The sequence below is a fragment of the Ixodes scapularis genome, unplaced genomic scaffold, assembly GCF_016920785.2.
Source record: "Ixodes scapularis isolate PalLabHiFi unplaced genomic scaffold, ASM1692078v2 PGA_scaffold9__187_contigs__length_104089568, whole genome shotgun sequence".
NCBI classification, from domain to species: domain Eukaryota; kingdom Metazoa; phylum Arthropoda; class Arachnida; order Ixodida; family Ixodidae; genus Ixodes; species Ixodes scapularis.
The window spans coordinates 56,866,568-56,884,164 of record NW_024609884.1 but is presented as its reverse complement, the minus strand read 5'-3'; the positions used below and the strand labels follow the sequence as shown (position 1 = coordinate 56,884,164).

The 17,597-nt window shown below is 45.3% G+C and overlaps 1 protein-coding gene across 1 annotated transcript in view; it reads left to right on the top strand.

The window, feature by feature from the left end:
• Positions 1-17,597, top strand: part of LOC8033259 — a 958,536-nt gene that overhangs the window by 517,547 nt on the left and 423,392 nt on the right. Inside the window, exon 4 of the mRNA XM_042287366.1 lies at positions 6,672-6,765. Within this exon, the coding sequence (XP_042143300.1) occupies positions 6,672-6,765 (94 nt within the window). The remainder of the gene's footprint in view (positions 1-6,671; positions 6,766-17,597) is intronic.

The window sequence follows — 17,597 nt, the reverse complement described above, 5'->3', positions numbered from 1 at the left end:
GTAGGAATATTTTTCTGTTACCACAGGTTTAGTGGCAATAGTGGGGCCCAAGTGAACTCGCATGCAACTCCACTGACCAAGAAGCCCCTTTTTCGCCGCGTTATGTGGAGGATAAAAGCAGGCTTTTTCTTTTAATCGCTCCACCGAAAACTATGATAACAAAGTTTCGGGGATCGTACTGTTGGCATTGTCCACAATGCATTCCCCAAGACTTTGTCATCAAGCTTTGCGATGTCCGCAGTGACGATATTCAAATGCAGCTGATACGCTGGACGCGAGCACTACTTGAGCACTCGATTTCAGCTCGTGAGAATCAATGCCTCGACCTGCATTCGGGCTCGTGCCCTATCGCTGTGATGACGGGAATAGCCAAACCTTAACAATGTATGGAACTCAGCGCGTGCCCTGTGCTCTGTCAATCCCAACGTGTGGCTATGATAAACATTGGCGGCATATAATCGACTCCAGATCACGCAACCGCTTTCTATGGCTGCAAGTTGGGAAATTGTTGGGGGAGGGGGAGGAGGGAGAAAGTTGCTCGTTTTCCTTAACTTTGTTTTGTCACTGCCCTTACGTGGAGAAAAACAACTAACGCGTGTTTCAGCGATTACGAGTGTCAACGAATAGTTCTAAGCTGTATTTACTGAAAGTAAAAAAAAAAAAAAAATTGTTGCATTGCCCCCTTAACTAAACGACACACAATATAATGCACTGGGGGGCAAGCCCCACCCACCGGCTCGTACATCAAGAAAACAAAGACTCACGGCGCAAAACATTGCGAGACGCGAGCCTCGTGAAGCTCGATGTTGAGAACGCTGAGAACCTCCACAGCAAACAGACGCTAGTTGTTTGTCTCCTTGCTTAAATTATTGTGGTAGGACTTTGTCCTTTCCCCACAACACAAAACATAGAAGGAGACTCGAAGAAACTCTTTCCACAAGTACACTTCCACTTACAACCCTTTCCTTAAGGTAACTTGTTCCCCCTCCGTGCAGCCTTCTTCTGTGCAGTCATGGTTGATAGAAGCTAAAATTACCGAGCAACTGAAAAGCACAAACGGCACTGCCCGACACAAGAAAGGGAACTAGCAACGAGAGGTAGCATACAGACGAGGTGGCAATAGCATGCTTTTGACTCAGCCTGATCGTGGTTGAGGACTGCACACCGCTGCTGCATACGTACTGCTTCTGGGTTTGTTTATGTTATGTTTGCCTGTTGACACTGTACAAAGTGATTTGACTGTGACAAAGACCATAGGCCCAAATAATGGAGACGACGATAAGCATGGGTAGGCGGTAGCGAATCGTAAAGGGGAGTCACATCGGAGTGCTTCTAAACAGGAAAAACAACAGCCTGGGTCGCATAACAGTGGCCGTGGCCATTGTACTCTTTTCCTCATACCATCTCTGATTGCTAGTTCTCCTTCACTTGTTGAGGCACACTCACCAGTATCTTTCGGTTGTCCCTTGGTCGTTTCAGCTTGCACGAACCACGGCTTGAAACGACACTAACATACTTAAGGACAGAAGATACAAAGAGGCAACCTATTAACCTCTGTAAACGTGATCGAGGAAACAGGGAATACCTTTGAGTTTATATCCTAGTGAATACAAACACATCATAGACATTCCCAATCTTGAACAGGCAGCCATTTAACCTGGTTCTAGATCGGTCAAGAAACTTCTTCTATTAGAAGTCAAAACACAAGGAAGGCTTATTTAATAGGTTTTCATGCGTCAGTATTGTTGTTTATTTTTTCAGTATAAAATTGTCATACCAGAATTATTTCAGTAGAGATCCATGAAGGCACAAAATTATTCCAACAAATGTCACTTTCAAATAGGAATCCCTACTTTTACATAATGTTTACGACAAAACCCTGGACTAACGACCGAATTTAGTTAGTATAGATGTTGCAGAAAAATAAGGATTGGCTTTTAGCTCTCAAAACACTTGATCAAATGTAATAACTGTGTGCCATTATCAAACTCTGCTGAACTGGGCTTGACCAAAGAAAGTGACCACAAGCATACACTGAAACAATGAAACGCAATACTCAAACTTGGAAATGTCTTCAATAGGCCTTTTTTATGTTTTGACTTCGAGTGTAAAACGTTTTTTGGCCTACATATATTCTTTAGAAACATGTTTGCTATCAGTTTGTTTTTTAAAACTTAATGTTGTAAATGATGTTTCTGTATTTCCTAGTATGAAAGCTCAAGGGCTTTCTCTGTTGTTTCTTTAATCATATTACTCAGAGCTTAGTAGGTTGCTTCTTTAATGTGTTTCCTGTCCTCGGGTATGTTAGCGGCTGTGTATAGTAGAAGGCTGTAAGGTCCGGGAACGAACTCCCGTTGTAGAGTGGTGTTCTCCTTTTTAAAGCTGTTCTCGCACAGTATGTCAGCGTTCGAACAGTGTCGACCCATCCTGGGAGACAACCCTTAGGCTGTATAAGCACTAAACGTTCAATTTTACTTTTGCACCGCGTAAACGTACGACGAAAAGAAGGACCAATAAATCTCGCAATAGCAAAATCGACAGAACGAAGCCCCGGCTAGACGACGTTCTTCGCGCACAACCGCTCCAAATTAACTACACTCCTTCCGTTAGTGTCGCTTCGGGTTCTGTTAACAGCGCCCTTTATATCCAGGCTCTCATGACAGGCGATTGTATCCCAGTCGCACTTCTGTCACACAAATTCGTTTTAACACCCCTCTTGTCGAAATTGACACAGCGCAAATGGCTTATATTCGGGCGGACGACTGCGGCTTAAAGGGGCCTTTGAATCATATTTAAGTGTCTACCTTTTTTGCGGTTTCCACGTCTCTTGGGGCTCGGGCAAGCCAGCGGGCACGGAGAGAGTAATTAAATATCGGTGCGTCATATTTTAACCTTACGACGCGGAAACCTCCTCTACCTATCGGGGCGACCCGCGGTGCCGAAAGCCCGCGATATGTGGCGACATCATGACGCTTTTGGTCCTGGCCTTACTACTGCTCAGAGCCGCCAAAAGCTTTTTTTTAGTCGAAATACAAAATATAAGTGGCGCGAACCGTTTCAATTATTTATGAAAGTAGTTTTTGTTCAGTATTTTAGATCAGAAAAGAAACAATAGCAGTTTGTAAAGCACGGAAACAAGAAATGACCCGTCGACATACCCGCCACCAAGCGGTGGAAAAGGCGGCGCAAACTAGAAAGGGGTATAAAGATCCGGCACCGACGAGCGGCGAGCGTAGAAAGGTCCCGGATGTACGCAGCAGCGCTGCGGTCGTACGGGCTCGAGGATCCGACCGGTTCCGAAGGCCTTGGGCGAGCAGGCTTGGCTTGCAGTTTGGCTGTTTGGCGGTATGGCAGCGCGAAGTGGCTCCCGTTGTGAACTGATCTTTACTCCGTGTTTGCTGTCGTTTGTGGCCAATAAAGTGTCATGCCAAATTAGTGTTTAATCGCGCAGCAAATGCAATGCTTACCGCCCTGGCCGCCCGCTTCATCCAGCCTACCCAGCACATGCTTTAGCGGCGCCCTCTCGAGCCGTTGACACGGAGTGCGGCAGACGTGAGCGCTTGAAGAGCTCACTAGCCCTCCTCTGGTTAACGGCCACTCAAGCCAGGACCAAGGAAGTCTTGAAGGAAGTTATTTTTTGCTTGTTTTTGTAATTTTAGTTTGTCTATAACTTTTAAAATAATGCAAAATTCGAGAAAAGAAACGTTTCATTAAGTTACTACGTTCGGTGCGCTCAGGCTCGGTACAAAATAAAAACCAGTCAAAAAGTCGTTGCAGGGCCCCTTTAAAGAGTCGACAGCGCTTGAATAGCGGCAGCCGCGCGATTCCTATTGGATGAGCGAAACGGCCCCTAAAATTCCATAGGCTTCGACGCGTCAAACCAGATGCTTCTTCACGGAAGCCGGCGAGGCCGCTCAAGGTAAAGGTGGACGCGCCTCAGAAATAAATAAAACCCAGAGAAAAGCGCAGCAATGCTTATGCTTCGTCATGGAAACCGAAGTGAAGCCGGCGGGTATCGCCGTGTCTGCGCAGTGGGGGAGCGTGATGTCAAACCGTTGTGAAAAAGTAAGACAATGTGCGCTGCTTGTAGGAATGCGCTGCGTGTAAGCGAAATCCACCATCGTTCTCAGGTCTCGGAATACACGGCGGGGCGGTCTGTGCGTCGCACCGCCGCACTCCTCGCCGACGCTGCGGCCTCTTCTGCTCCTCTCGGCGCCAAAACTGCTTTCGCATTCACAACTCATAAAAAGTGCATAGATGCTCTCGGATTTCTTTTTAAATTTTAACTTAGGGACTTGTTCTTCTGCATTCATTGCATGATGAGGGCCCGCGTGCAATTCCTTGAAATATTTAGCACCCAGGAAGTTCCTTGTATCCATGTAATCAGAACATCTACGAATTGGTTGCACAGCCGTCGAAGGTGCGAATGCTATCGAGAGAGTGCCGACCGGCCCGAGCACGCGCAATATCTCATCGCTAACCATTCAAGCACTGACGCGATAAAATGCTCGCACAGAATGTCTCGCGGGCTCTCCCCGAGGAAATGAATATTGAATATGCTCAAACATATATAGGGTGGTTCAAGTCACCAGGCTCGATATAAAATGGACCGTAAAAATCGACGCCTGCACGTAGCATACTAAACTTTTTGTCAAAGGTGTATTTCAAAGGTCGGTTTTCTGTTGTAAAATTACAAAGCAGCTAGTTCTGTTTCTGTAAAAAATTGGGCCAAAAAACTTGCCAGTCTCTACGGCGGGCGGCGACCCAGACGACCAAGTCCAGTAACGGGGTGTGTTTGGCGTTCGTATTGATAGATGGCGTCGGGAGCAGCGTCTGAAGGTGCAGCCGACGAGCGAGCCATAGCAGATGACACGCAGACGAAATCCGTTGGCAGCAAAAGCGCCGCCGTTATGCAGACGCGTTTTTTTACTTTAAGTTTTGATTTTATTGTTCGCATCTATTTTTTAACCGAAGGTACGTTTCAAAAAGATTATATTCATTTTAATAAACCCCGGTGGTCGCGAGCCGTCGCGATATGGAGGTAGCGCCATCTATCAATACGAACGCCAAACACACCCCGCTACTTGACCCCTGCCGTCTGCGTTGCTGCCCGCCGTAGACCCTGGCAAGTTTCTTGGTCTTATTTTTTATAGAAAAAGAGCTACGTTTTGTAATTTTACAAGAAAAAACCGACCTGTGAATTACATTTTTGACGAAAAGTTAAGATAGCTACGTGCAGGCGTCGATTTTTACGGTCCATTTTAGATCGAGCCTGGTGACTTGGACCACCCTAAACTTTTACGCCAAGCACGTAAATGACCAATCATTGCTGCCCCGCAGAAGTACGTAGCTAATGAGGAGGTCGAGAGATAAAGTTTTGTATTTCGGGTGCCCAGGATTTTGCGTAGATCTCAATTGAGCGGGTTGCGGAGAGCGCTGTGGGACGGAGAAAACGATCTACGAAAGCTCCCTATTGTTCGCAGAGTACCTGCATTCTTCGTTTGAACACCACATCGCTGCGTTGAAATCGACTGCTGCAACATTACTGTCATGTGTAATCGAATCGAATCGTATCACGTTTATGCTGACGTCGGCTCTCCTCGCCTGCAGCCCTGCTAATGTGTTTTTATTAAACTTGTTTTTCTTGTTCCGAGCGGTTGTATCTTGCATCGCGCTTGCCCGCTCCCTCCTCGTGGCTCGTAGGTCCCCAAAGCGGTCTCCAAACCAAAAACGGAAAGCTGGAAGCATGCACTTTTCGCGGAGAGGTTTCCCGACGCGTTCCGCTTCGTTCCGTTTTTGGACGGGGGGCACCTGAGTACGGCCTTGGAATGCGTGCGTGACGAAACCACTGGGCGCAACCAATCAGAGGGACAAGGGAAGTGGAGAGGAAGTAAAGGCTTTGGCTGTAACCGTAGCGGATGCAATCTTGACGATTGCTGCAGGCGAAGGAGGTATGCCGTCAAAGCAGGCGTGAAGCAGCAAACAGAAACTTCGAACCGGATCAAGGAAGAAAGAGGCCAATAGAGGTGGCCAAGGTGGACAGAAACATTCTCAATGGTCGGTCTCATAAGTGACATATTTCTGACGACTGACTCGATGTCACGCGGACCCTCTCCTCCCCGATGTCTCCGTCTTGCTCCGATAGAAATCATGTCCGAACCGAAAAACGGAACGAAGCGCTCCAGCTTCCCGCTAAAAGTGCACGCTTCCCGCTTTCCGTTTTTGGTTTGGAGACCCCTTAAGCCGAGGCATAGTGTTTTGGGCCTAGAGCGTACAGCATGCAGCAAGAGGCAAAACTGAGGTGGGAAAACCTGCCGGAATTTTCATTTCGCAAACTAGCTTACCCTTGACACAAAGAAACCTTAGCATACACGAGCAGTCCTATGACGTTCGGTTGTAGTTTATGGGCTATTCACAGCTCCTGCCTAGTATGTGTACGTTTTACACACGTTTTGTGTTTTATTTTTTCATGGCATTAGCGTAGCCGACTTCTTACTGTCCGCCACCGACAACCAGAAAGCGAGATTGGGTCTCAGCTTCTCAGTTAAAGCGGACGCTATAGAATGCGGTACACTGGGAACATTTAGTGGCTTTGGACGCAATAATGTGGGTGCTTAAAATTTGTTCCTTACTCCGGCTTTTGTGTAAGCCTGTGTTGTATGTAATTGCAGGTCCCGAGTGCTGAACCGCAAAGTTCTAAGCTGAATCGACGAAAAAGCGGCGACGACGGGAGGCTCAAAAACAAGTGTCATGCGCCGTTCACGGGTGAGTGAATTTGTGGAAGTGGTTTGTTAACTAAAACTATATATCTGCCCTTCTACCTTACTTTTGTTTAGTCGTGATTTGCGGTCTAGTCGGAAAGACCTTGGGGTTCCGTTTTATTTTCCAACCAGGGCCAGGAATCTCACAACGAATGCCGTACCTCTAATATTATGTCGGCATGCACACACATAAAGTAAAGAAAAAAATCCCGTTTGTTTCGTCACTCGATGTTGCTGTTATACTATAGAGATAGAGGGCGGCTTAGGTCAATATGGGACCATTCCAACGATTGCTGATCTACAGGCCTGAACGTAGATATGCACCAATCAAGCAAAGCTGGAGCCACACACAGACATATATGGCATCACAATAAAAGTTTTGTTAGGACGGGTTTATAATGCTTGTGTACCAGTATATGCTCAAACTTTTTACATCCTTAAGGGTATAAAAGGGTGTTCTGGAGACTAAACTTCATAGCTACACCCTTTCAGTGCCCTTATTTCGGATAATACACCCTTCATAATCCGGAGGTGGGGCGCCGTTGCATTGAACACCCTTCATTTTTGAAGGGTGTATAGAGGGCGTGGCAAAGGGTGCCGCGGAGCAAAGTTAGCGCAAGTTGTTCTAGAGACGATGACGAATATTTATTGCCTACACGAAAGCTTTTGCCTATAAAATAAATTCCTTAAACCTCTAGAAATTGCTTTTGCGGGAAATGTTAATGAGGAAAAGCTAAAGCGTACTGGTACCTCATCAATCGCAGAGTATGTCAGCGGCGAGTAAGTAGTACCTCTGTCGTCCAGCATATAGGGCGATGGAGAAAGGGTTGTGATGCCGATCTCTCGTATACATGCTTCGTGGCACTTGTATCTCTTGTTTTTGTCTATGTGCATCTGGTACATCTTCCTTGTTCACTGTATGTTGACACATCAAGTGTAGCGCCAGGGAGTCGCACACTATCTCTAGAGAGTTTGGATGTTATAATAATGTAAAATATGTTGATATGTAACGCGACAAAAACACGGAACTTTTGTCTGGCGACAAGACAAAATCAACTTTTCGGCGACAAGAGCGATCTTCCACATGAAGTGCAGCTCACAAACATATTATTCGTGACCAGTCTGGAGCGAGGAAGCGTTTAAACGGTTTGAAGAAGGTATATTTGATGTGTCTGTGAGAAGTCATGGGTGCTCGTTGCTTGCTCTAGTGTAAATTTAAGTAGAACGAAATCCTGAGGGGTATTCAAGTGACGTGAATACGCCGTCTTGTTGAACGCTTTTATGCGGTGAAACTTAGAACGACAAAGTGGATAGTGTAAAATTAAGGTCTTTGCTAGGTTTATGTAGTAAAGATATTATCGCAGGTCAACAACATGGTTACCGATTTGGCGTGTGTACTCTAAGTATATTTATTACAATTCGAGGAAAAACGAATTCTGGTTTATTGAGTGGCGGGAGAAAGTCTCATACAGAAAATTATTACCCCCCCTCTCTGTGCCCAAACCGCAATATTTTAAGCGGCCCCAGACAGGAAATCTTATGTTGTTGCTACCACTGTGCGTATCAATGAGGGACAACATAAACTCGCAATCACACCGTTTCGCACCCGAGCATACTGAAAGTTCAAATACCAGCGAAGCAGCCCTCATTTTAAACCCCTGTTTACAAAGGTTCCTCGCGAAAGCGACGATTTCGGGTCTCTGTACTCAACTCGAGGCTCCAGCCCCGTTTTTCAAGGAATAGAACGTAGAACGTAATAGATTGTACACGCTGGAAAGGAAACCTTCGCTCATATCTTCTAAATGCTGGTGCGCCTTTGATGAGTTACCTTAATCGCCGCCAACCGAAGCGCAGCAAGTGGCGACGCTCCAACACTCGCTCGGCAACTGTGTGCCTTCCCGAGCGGCGATAAACAAATGTGAATCGGCAAGGACTTTGTTGAAGTGTGCGTGCTCGATCGAAGGCCACAAGGATAAACACTGGAGATACGACCTAAAAAAAAAGGGGGGGGGGGGGGGGGGCAGTATGGAGCTCCTGTTTCCTTTTTATTGGATCTGCGAAGGGATTCCGCAACGCCTGGACACCGAATCTATTGTGGCGGCGGCTCGGAGAGTCAAAGCTGTTGGTGATCCGCTTTGGTTGTCGTCTTTCCATACCATGTATACTGTCAAAGGAAGTCACGGAAATGTAGGCACCCTTTAAATTGTTGCCTCCGATATTAAAGGGGACATGACATTTTTTTTTCGTTCCCGTATTTTGCCAAAGATCGCATAAAACCATCACCTGATATTCACACACACAAAATAAGAAAGAATAAATACGAGTTTGTTTTTAGCTCCTTCAGTGAAGTCTTACAGAAAACACCCTAGAATAGTGACCAGCGTCTGCTTCCTCAGCTCGTGTCCTCGAAGAGGGGGGGATTCCATTGAGGACTAGACAGAGGGATTAATGCCTCTGCGAAGGATTCTTTTCATATGCAGAGGCAATACTCTAAACATATTATAGAGGGGAAGTTGAGAAAAAACTGTGGGAAGAAGAAGGGGTTTTGGTAGGTATTTTTGTCGCAGTCGCGATGAAAAAAAATCCTAAAGGTTTTAAGTTTCGGGAAGGCTCGAATAAAAACAAGTCGAGGAAAAGTTTACTTTTTAATAAAGATTTTGCAGCAAGTACCCAGCTGTCAGGTCTTTGTTTTGTCGGGTTGCGCCACCAAAGTTCATTACAGCTACGTACTACCTAGGTTGTCATTTGTTGGACCACATGCTGTGGTCTCCGGACATTCTGAGAGCACGAGGAGTTTCGTCACCGAATTAATTGGCCACGGACGCTAACTCTAACTTTCGCCGGCAAATTCATTCTTACCGAGCGAAAGCGGAGCTGTGCCGCATGCTCACGTCTAACCCGTGAGCCACATTCAATAGTGACTCGCTCCAAACTCTCTGGGTGCAGGGCGGCGTATTCGAAAACGCTTGTGAAGTAAGTCAGCGGGCCGATTTCGGCACACTGACTGGTGCGTTTTTATGTACGTCACATCGTCTAGTTTCCTAAAGGGAACAAGAGGCTTAGGCAAGGACGCCTCAGTGTATCACTCTCTACTCTTTAACCGGTTCCCAGATTTGCTTCCCCGATATGCAGAAGCAAATTTGGGAGTCAGCAAAAGACTAGCTAGTGAATCACTCAAGCGTGCATGTTTACCTAAACCTCCCCACGTAAACCAGGCGATGTGACGTCCATGGAAACGCGCCAATCAGAGTGTCGAAATCGGCCCATTGACCTGTTTCATAAGCTAAATCCCCGCTAAATTTCAACCTAAATTTAGCGGGAAAAATTCCCCCCTAACTTTAGCGGGGAAATGCCGCATAACGCAACGCGCAGTTGCGCCGACTGCTACGCCGTTCAACCCAGATATTTTACTGTCCCCTTTTCCTTGTAAAATCTTATTCTTCCCGTGTATGACGAACTGATTGTAACCATACTCCACGACAACTTTTCTTGGCATTTCCGGGGAGAGGAGAGCCGCGCACAGCTTTATTCAGCGCTCAAAATCGGAGAGGGAACGCGTGCCTGTACCTTCCACTGCATTGTCAAGAAAAGTTGTCGTGGAGTATAGAGGTGCTGCAAACGTTTGTCGAACCTAACGTTCGAAAATCGAACCAAGGGGCCCGAAAGCTTCGAAAACCTCTCGAATTTTTAAACTTATTGCATAAATTTTTTGACGAGTTCCGAACTTTCGATTTTTGGCGCTAAGAAATTTGATTGTTTTCGAATTTTTGAATTTGTTTGCGCTATGGGATTCGACTATTTTCAAACTTTAGAGCTTATTCGCTAAAAAGAAATGACGATTTTCGATCTTTCGGGTCTGCTAATTTAAAAACTTCCCCGAAATTAAACCTTCTGAACAAAAGATTGACGAAGTTCGACCTAAGTACACCCCCCTAGGTTCAAGGACAGAAGTATGAATGGCACAATATGTCAATAGGTGGAGCGGAAATTGCACTGGAGTTTTCCTTAGCGGATCGTGCCACAAGCGACTCGATTTCAAAGCGCTGAATAATTTCTTTGGGGTGGCCTCCTACGCCGTAACTTTTTCTTACGAATTCCGCAGAAAGCCTCTCCGGCGCACAACTTGGTAGGTTGTCCCGAGGTAGCCTGAGGGCTAACAGATCCCTCAACAGCAGGCTTGAAATTCAAACGAAGCACTTCGCCGGGGGCGTCCTTCACGGTTGGTTTTGAACGGAAGTCCCCCGATTTCCGCGAGCAAGTGGTTGGTCAGTGAAAGGCGCGCGCGGAATTTAGTTTTCTTGTGTTCTACTCAACCTTGACTTTTGTCAAGTGATGTGCCTGTGTCCAGAGCTTTCATCAGCCCACGGGTCATCCCACCGAAAATAAACGCTCAGGGCAACTAAAAATTTTCGGGACGTCTGGTTGTATTTATGTGCTTGGGTTGTCCTGTATATTAAGTTGTCTTATGCCATCATCGCATTTAGGCGACGTTGGATAGGATTGCTACTAGTTTGGAAAGACGTAAGAAGTACGTTCACCTGACCGCCTCAGGGCTTTTCGATGAACTGTTCAATCAGTTCAACGATTGTTTCATAAGTTGCAACAAATAACGAGTAATACAGGTAGTACCGTCCGTATACCACGGAGAAGATAGAAGTATATTTACTGCATAAGAGAAACGGACAACGCGTTTTCAGTAAAATTTGTAGCACATTTCGCGATTTTCTTCTAGGTGAGTTCATACAAATTTAATTCGAAACTGCGGAAATCAGACTTCGATTTTAAAATCGAAACTTGCGACCTTTCCCAACCTGTACTTCGAAATAATTCGAAATCTTAGAAATTTTCAAACTTACCCTGAAAAAGAATCGAAATGTTAAACGTTTTCAAACATTTGTAAAAACAAAAAGAAAATGGAAATCTTTATTCTCCGGCTTTCAGAAACCTTCACATCTTCGAATTTTTCAAATTCCAACCTTAACGGGGGTCTATTGCTGCGAACTTTTCGCCTTCGAACCTTGGCGGGGATCGAAATTTCTTAAACCTTTCGAACTCAAACTTCAGGAGGTTCGCGACATTCCTAATCGTAACGGTCGCTACGCGAAACTTCTGCCTCATTGCATATACCTGCTAAAGGAAAACTGTAGCGGTTCTGTATTTGATAAAAGAAAATTCTTAAATCGTCTTCATTTGGCCTCCAGGATTACGAATATTACAATTATATTTTAGATTGATGCGCCAAGTAGCCACGACAGGAATTTCATAGTAGCACTGAAACCCCTCCTTCCCGGTGCGCTCGGTGGAAGTAGAGAATTCTGACCTGTTATGCCAACATCTCCGCACCTTCCGCATGCCTTAACCGAGCAATCAAAAACGCTGCACGCGTTCCCTCGCAAGCAGTAAACAGATGGCAGTTGAAACCTTTGTGTAGGACGTCACACCCGGCGGTTGGTTTTTCGCTTTTTCTCGCATCTCTTGGTATGTTCGGATCCAATCCTTGTGATATTCAAATTCACGGGACAAAAATACGGTAGAATTCACCTCTAACTCGTTATGTTCAAGAACCTCTTCAGCTTCCCTTTAAGAGAACTCCTGGCTTTGTCCCACCAATGACGGCGGGGCTCGAAAATGCGTGGAATTCTGACGACGACAGCGTCAGGCTCAACGTCCCAGCGAAGGTCTTTTCGACTGAACGGTGCTGAGGCATTTCTGGTTCGCGGCGCTCTTACCGTAAATGTGAGTACCAAACCTAATTGTGGTATGCGGTAAAGTAAACAAAGTATAAACGTACGAGGTTTGTTCTGAAATAACTTCATAGGGACATGCAAGTTCCACGTGATCTTTAATGGCCGCATTCTGTGAATATTTAAATCCCACGGTAACATTATTTTAGGCTGAACTCCAACACAAAGGAAGTTTGCAATAATAAATTAGCATTTAAAACATAAAAAAAGTCAGTTTAATCTGGATGCCTTACTCGAAAGAAAAAAGTGTGCTTGGGTGGTAGTCAATTTAATCGAAGCACTCGTCCTTTTTTGAAACTGCTGTATAAAGCCTTATTTGTGGGGATCGCACTGCTCGTGAAACTCGAACAGATTAGGCGACCCACTTTGACAAGTAGAATCTTATAGCACAACGCCGTTCGTAGCTTCAAAAAGGATTAAGATAAGTGAACGTCGTCGTGGCTATCCCTTCCCCTCTGTAGGCTATGAATAGGTTTCCGGATAAATCAGATAAAGCCCGAAAAACACTCCCCGGTAAAATTTTCGACAATTAAAAACTCGGGATTTTAAGGTAATGATGGCAAAATAAAGACCCATAAGATACTGCATTTTATTATTAAAATTTATCTAAACGTAAAAAGGACAATTAAATTTTTTTTCTTTTTTGCTAATGAAAAAAGGGAGTTTTCCGCAAATCTCGTCAAGGTTCGTTCAGCACAATGGGCCAATGTTAAAGCATACTATTGGTGCTCCCTAAGGGAAAGACGGGTTGTATTTTTATAACAGTTAGAGATGTGTGACCGTAGATATTCATAGGATGGGGAGAGCAACTGAAGGTTTTATGCGTCCAGAATGTTGGCTATTTGAAAGTACAGACGTTTTGTGCTGCCAATCGCAAGGGCACCAATGCCAAATGCAGCTGCAGAAATGTCTTTCCATTGTTATGATTTTTTACGAATTTAGTGTATGGTCTTGTGTAGGTTATGAATAGGCTTTCTTTTATTACAGCGAAGCTGCCGTATATGACTCACAGGTCGGATTTCTGAAATTTCTTCGTGTCGTCAACCTTACGGAGTAAAAACCCCTTTAGCGATTGAAGCGAAAAGTGCATATCACGCATGCAACATACAGCACCGCACTCATTCCAATAAAGGACAAGCACAAAACAAGCATCTGAATCATATAATTGATGATTAGGCACTCCTGATAACAACGTAGCGCTCACCGCTTACGTTTCCCGGTTGTTTCGCGAGCTGCCGTGGCGACGGCAGCTTGTGACGTGGGGGAGTGACGTCACTAGCCTTTCATATATAAAAAGTTGGGTAAAGTGCATTTACTTTTCTTTTGTGAATCGTTTGGTATAAGACCCATTTGCTCTTTACAAACAGGAACTGCCTCCGGCGTCCCAAGCCACTTTCAGTCGCTCCGTCTTTCCAAGCCTGTCGAGCTTGCTTATATCACCAGTGCTAGGAAGCATAAATGCTACACGTACATCAAAGTTGGAGATTTAACGAAGGCCTTCGGCAGGAAAATTTTACGTCTTGGAGGAGGCAAGTTGGTTTACAAGAATATTTGAAATGTTTTAACAGATCTCGCGCTTCTTCGGTTTTTTGGCGTTCACCTGGAGAATTCGTGGTTAAACGTTTCATCGACATTTCAGGCAGCGACATTAGGGTGGGCTTTGTTCATTCTTTTTTATGAACCGGACGTTCTCTGGGACGTAAAAGGCTGGAGCACCCCCTAGTGGCGTTTGCCATGAAAAGGGTCTATAGTGCAATGGGCAATCGTTGTAGCTATACCGTACAGCTTCGCTGGCCAACCACCTCCACAGCGTGGATTGGAGCACCGATTTTTTTTCCCTAATCATTATTTTAATTTTATTATTTTATTGAATATTTATTTCATTATTCATTTTTATTTTGAAGACATAAAAACAAAGTAAAATGAAGATCCGAATACCGGAGAATTGGGAATGTAATAAAAATAAACTCCGATAAACCCCCAATTTGCAGCGAAAAAGAAACTTCGAAAACAACCCTCCGACTTTCACAAAACAAACCCCGAAAACGCGGAACTCTATAGTTATGCATGAAGCTGTGCTATTCGATTCGAACCACTATTCGTACACCCCAAAGTGACAAGGGAATGCGAAAGAATTCCGACTTGAAAACTCGGGTACAAAGCAGCGTACTAAGTCGCCTCCGTTTATAACGACCCAGATAGAACGATATAGACGCTTTCAGCGAGTCAGTTACTCGAGCTGCCACCAGTCGGCGCGCCCTTCGCGCGCTTTCCGGGCCGCCATAGCCGACCTTCAGTTTCTCGCCGTTGCTCCGCGTTGTGTGCTGCACAGGCCACCACCGGAGCTTCGTTTTCGTGTTCGTTTACGTTCCGCGTTGAAATCTTGCACTTTCTTTGGGTCTTTTCGCTATTTAGAACTTTCATTTAATCATTTGATATTTATATTTCGACATAGCTCTTGTATTTTCTTATTTGTGGAATGGAATCGGACAGCGAATGGGTCGACGATACAAGATTATGAGGTTTCAATGACCATGTAAGTTCATCCCATTCTTACGTTTTTGTCGCTAATAAAGGGCAGTCAACACTATTGCGACATTTGTAAATTGCTACTGACGCAGTAAGGCGATCGCAGTCGTGCTTCTCGCTGCATGTGCGCGCTCGTTTCCGTAATGCCGACCCGCACGTCAGCGATTTAGCGTGCGACGAGAGGAGTGACGGAGATTTTTTTTTTTTTTTTATTTACAAATACTGTCGTTCGTCGCATCGCTCGTTTTTTAGGGTTTTTAGAAAACGTCGCTCACCGTCTTGGTCGCTTGCTCTGTCACTTCCATGCGGTTTGCCTAATCGCGCGACTGACTGAGCGACAGCGAAGCGGGTCGCCGTCGCTTATCTGGTCGCTCGCCAAATCGCTTACGTGCGGTTACACTCAATTTCCATGCACACAGCAATGAACCATTGGCGCCTCGATATTAAGTATAAACCGCGTGCAAGCGATTCGGCGAGCAACGAGACAAGCGACGGTGACCCCCTTCGCTGTCGCTCGGGCAGTCGCGCGACGAAGCAAACCGCATGGAAGCGACGGGAGCAAGCGACCAAGACGGTGAGCGACGTTTTCTAAAAACCCAAAAAACCGAGCGATGCAACAGGCGACAGTGAGAAATCTTCGTCGCTGACTCTCGTCGTTGTCGCCGTCGCTCGTCTAGTCGCACGCTAAATCGCTTACATGCGGGTCGGCTTTACGGAAACAAGCGCGCACATGCAGCGAGAAGCACGACTGGATAGCCTTACTGCGTCAGTTGAAATTTCCATATGTCGCAATGGTGTTGACTGCCCTTTATTAGCGAGAAAAACGTCAGAATGGGATGAAGTTACATGGTCTCTGAAGCCACAATCTTGTATCGTCGATCCATTCGCTGTCCGATTCCATTTCATAAATCAGAAAATACAAGAGATATGTTGAAATATAGGTATCAAATGATTAAATGAAAGCCCGAAATATCGAAAAGACCTAAAGAAAACACGCGATTTAAACGCGGAACGTAAAAGAACGCGAAAACAAAGCTCCGGTAGTGGCCGGTGCAGCACACAACGCGGAGGAACGGCGAAAAACTGAAGGGCGGCTATGGCGGCAGGGTCACGTGACGCCAAGATGGGGGCGCCCATGAAATGTTGCCTGAAAGGGTCTATACTGGCTATATAGAGCACCCAAATATTCCAAATGAAAGTGCGTGTAAAATTTAGTTTTATAACGAACAACCTATTGACTATATCGAACTCGGAAACAAAACACCGCCTTCCAAGACACCCACACCCGTGTTCTATAAAAAAAATAAAAAATAAAAAAAAAGCTTTTGCGCGGTTTGTTGCGCCGTTACGCGATGGTTTTCGAGTCAATGGTACAAATTCTCCGCCAGTGCCCGAGGAACTTGCTTGCGATTCCGCCGCGCGGACGGCCGACCCGACCTCTTTACGAACAGCAGTCTCGACCATCTTCATCATGAATCCTGTTCTTGTTGGAGTTTACCGCACGCAAGTGCACGAATGCGCGACGAGAGAACATTGTTGGTTACAGTCGCACACCGCAAATCGCGTGGTTCTCTACGTTTCCGCAGGTTTCGTTTCGGTTTTGGTATTAAAGGGAAAAAAAAAAAACTGCATCAATAACAGGCCTGTCATACTGCCAGCCCTAAATCTGAGGCACAGGCGCTTGTGGCTCGCTCGTAATCAGCGCCCCTCGCGCAGCTTCTCGGAGAGAAAGGGTAAGCGATTTCTATCCACTTCGCGCAAGTCTAGATGCTCCAACCTAGCAAACGTGCCAGCAGAAGAAACAGTAGAACTTGAATTACTTCCCGTTTGATAAATTAGCCCACCTAGCTCATTATAATTACGTTTTATTAAAATAAACGTTGTTTTTTTCGCGATCCGCTCAAGTACCTACATATAAGTGCCCATACTGCACATTTAATGTCAATGCGTTCTATTTCGAACTTCCGGCATTCACATTCGCTATATACGAGTTCCGATATAACAAGCTGTCTGATATATCGAACTAATATGCGCGTCTGAAAGAGTTTGTTATTAACGGGTTCGACATTATAGTAGGGCACTGAACATCGGTCAAGGTGTACAGTGAAAAGTGAGATGATAAGATCATCGAGGTTGAGACCAATGAAGCAGAGATAAAAGCACAACGTCACGGTCTTCGTATACTTTCTGATGCAATTATCATTAACGGTGAACGTAATCAGAAGTTGCATGAATGCGCAGTCACCTTGCGGTTAAATCTGTGTGTTTATACTTGTGTCTTTCAGCATTTACCTGCGCTCTGACGTGGGGTGATACGGTTGATTACATAATGTCGCCCGAAATATTCAAAACGGTTAGCCAACGCGTTAATTAAATGTAATTAAGAACTCATTGAGAAGGTTGTTAATTTACTCAACTGCTTATTTGTTCATTTTTTATTTAAAGTTGTATTTGTCTCTGACACCTCAAAGAAGGCGGGTAACATTTTTTTATTCGTGTATCGTTCTTTGGCGTTCATATCAGCTAATACTGCAATTTGCTGCTCAGCTGTAATAAGTACCTC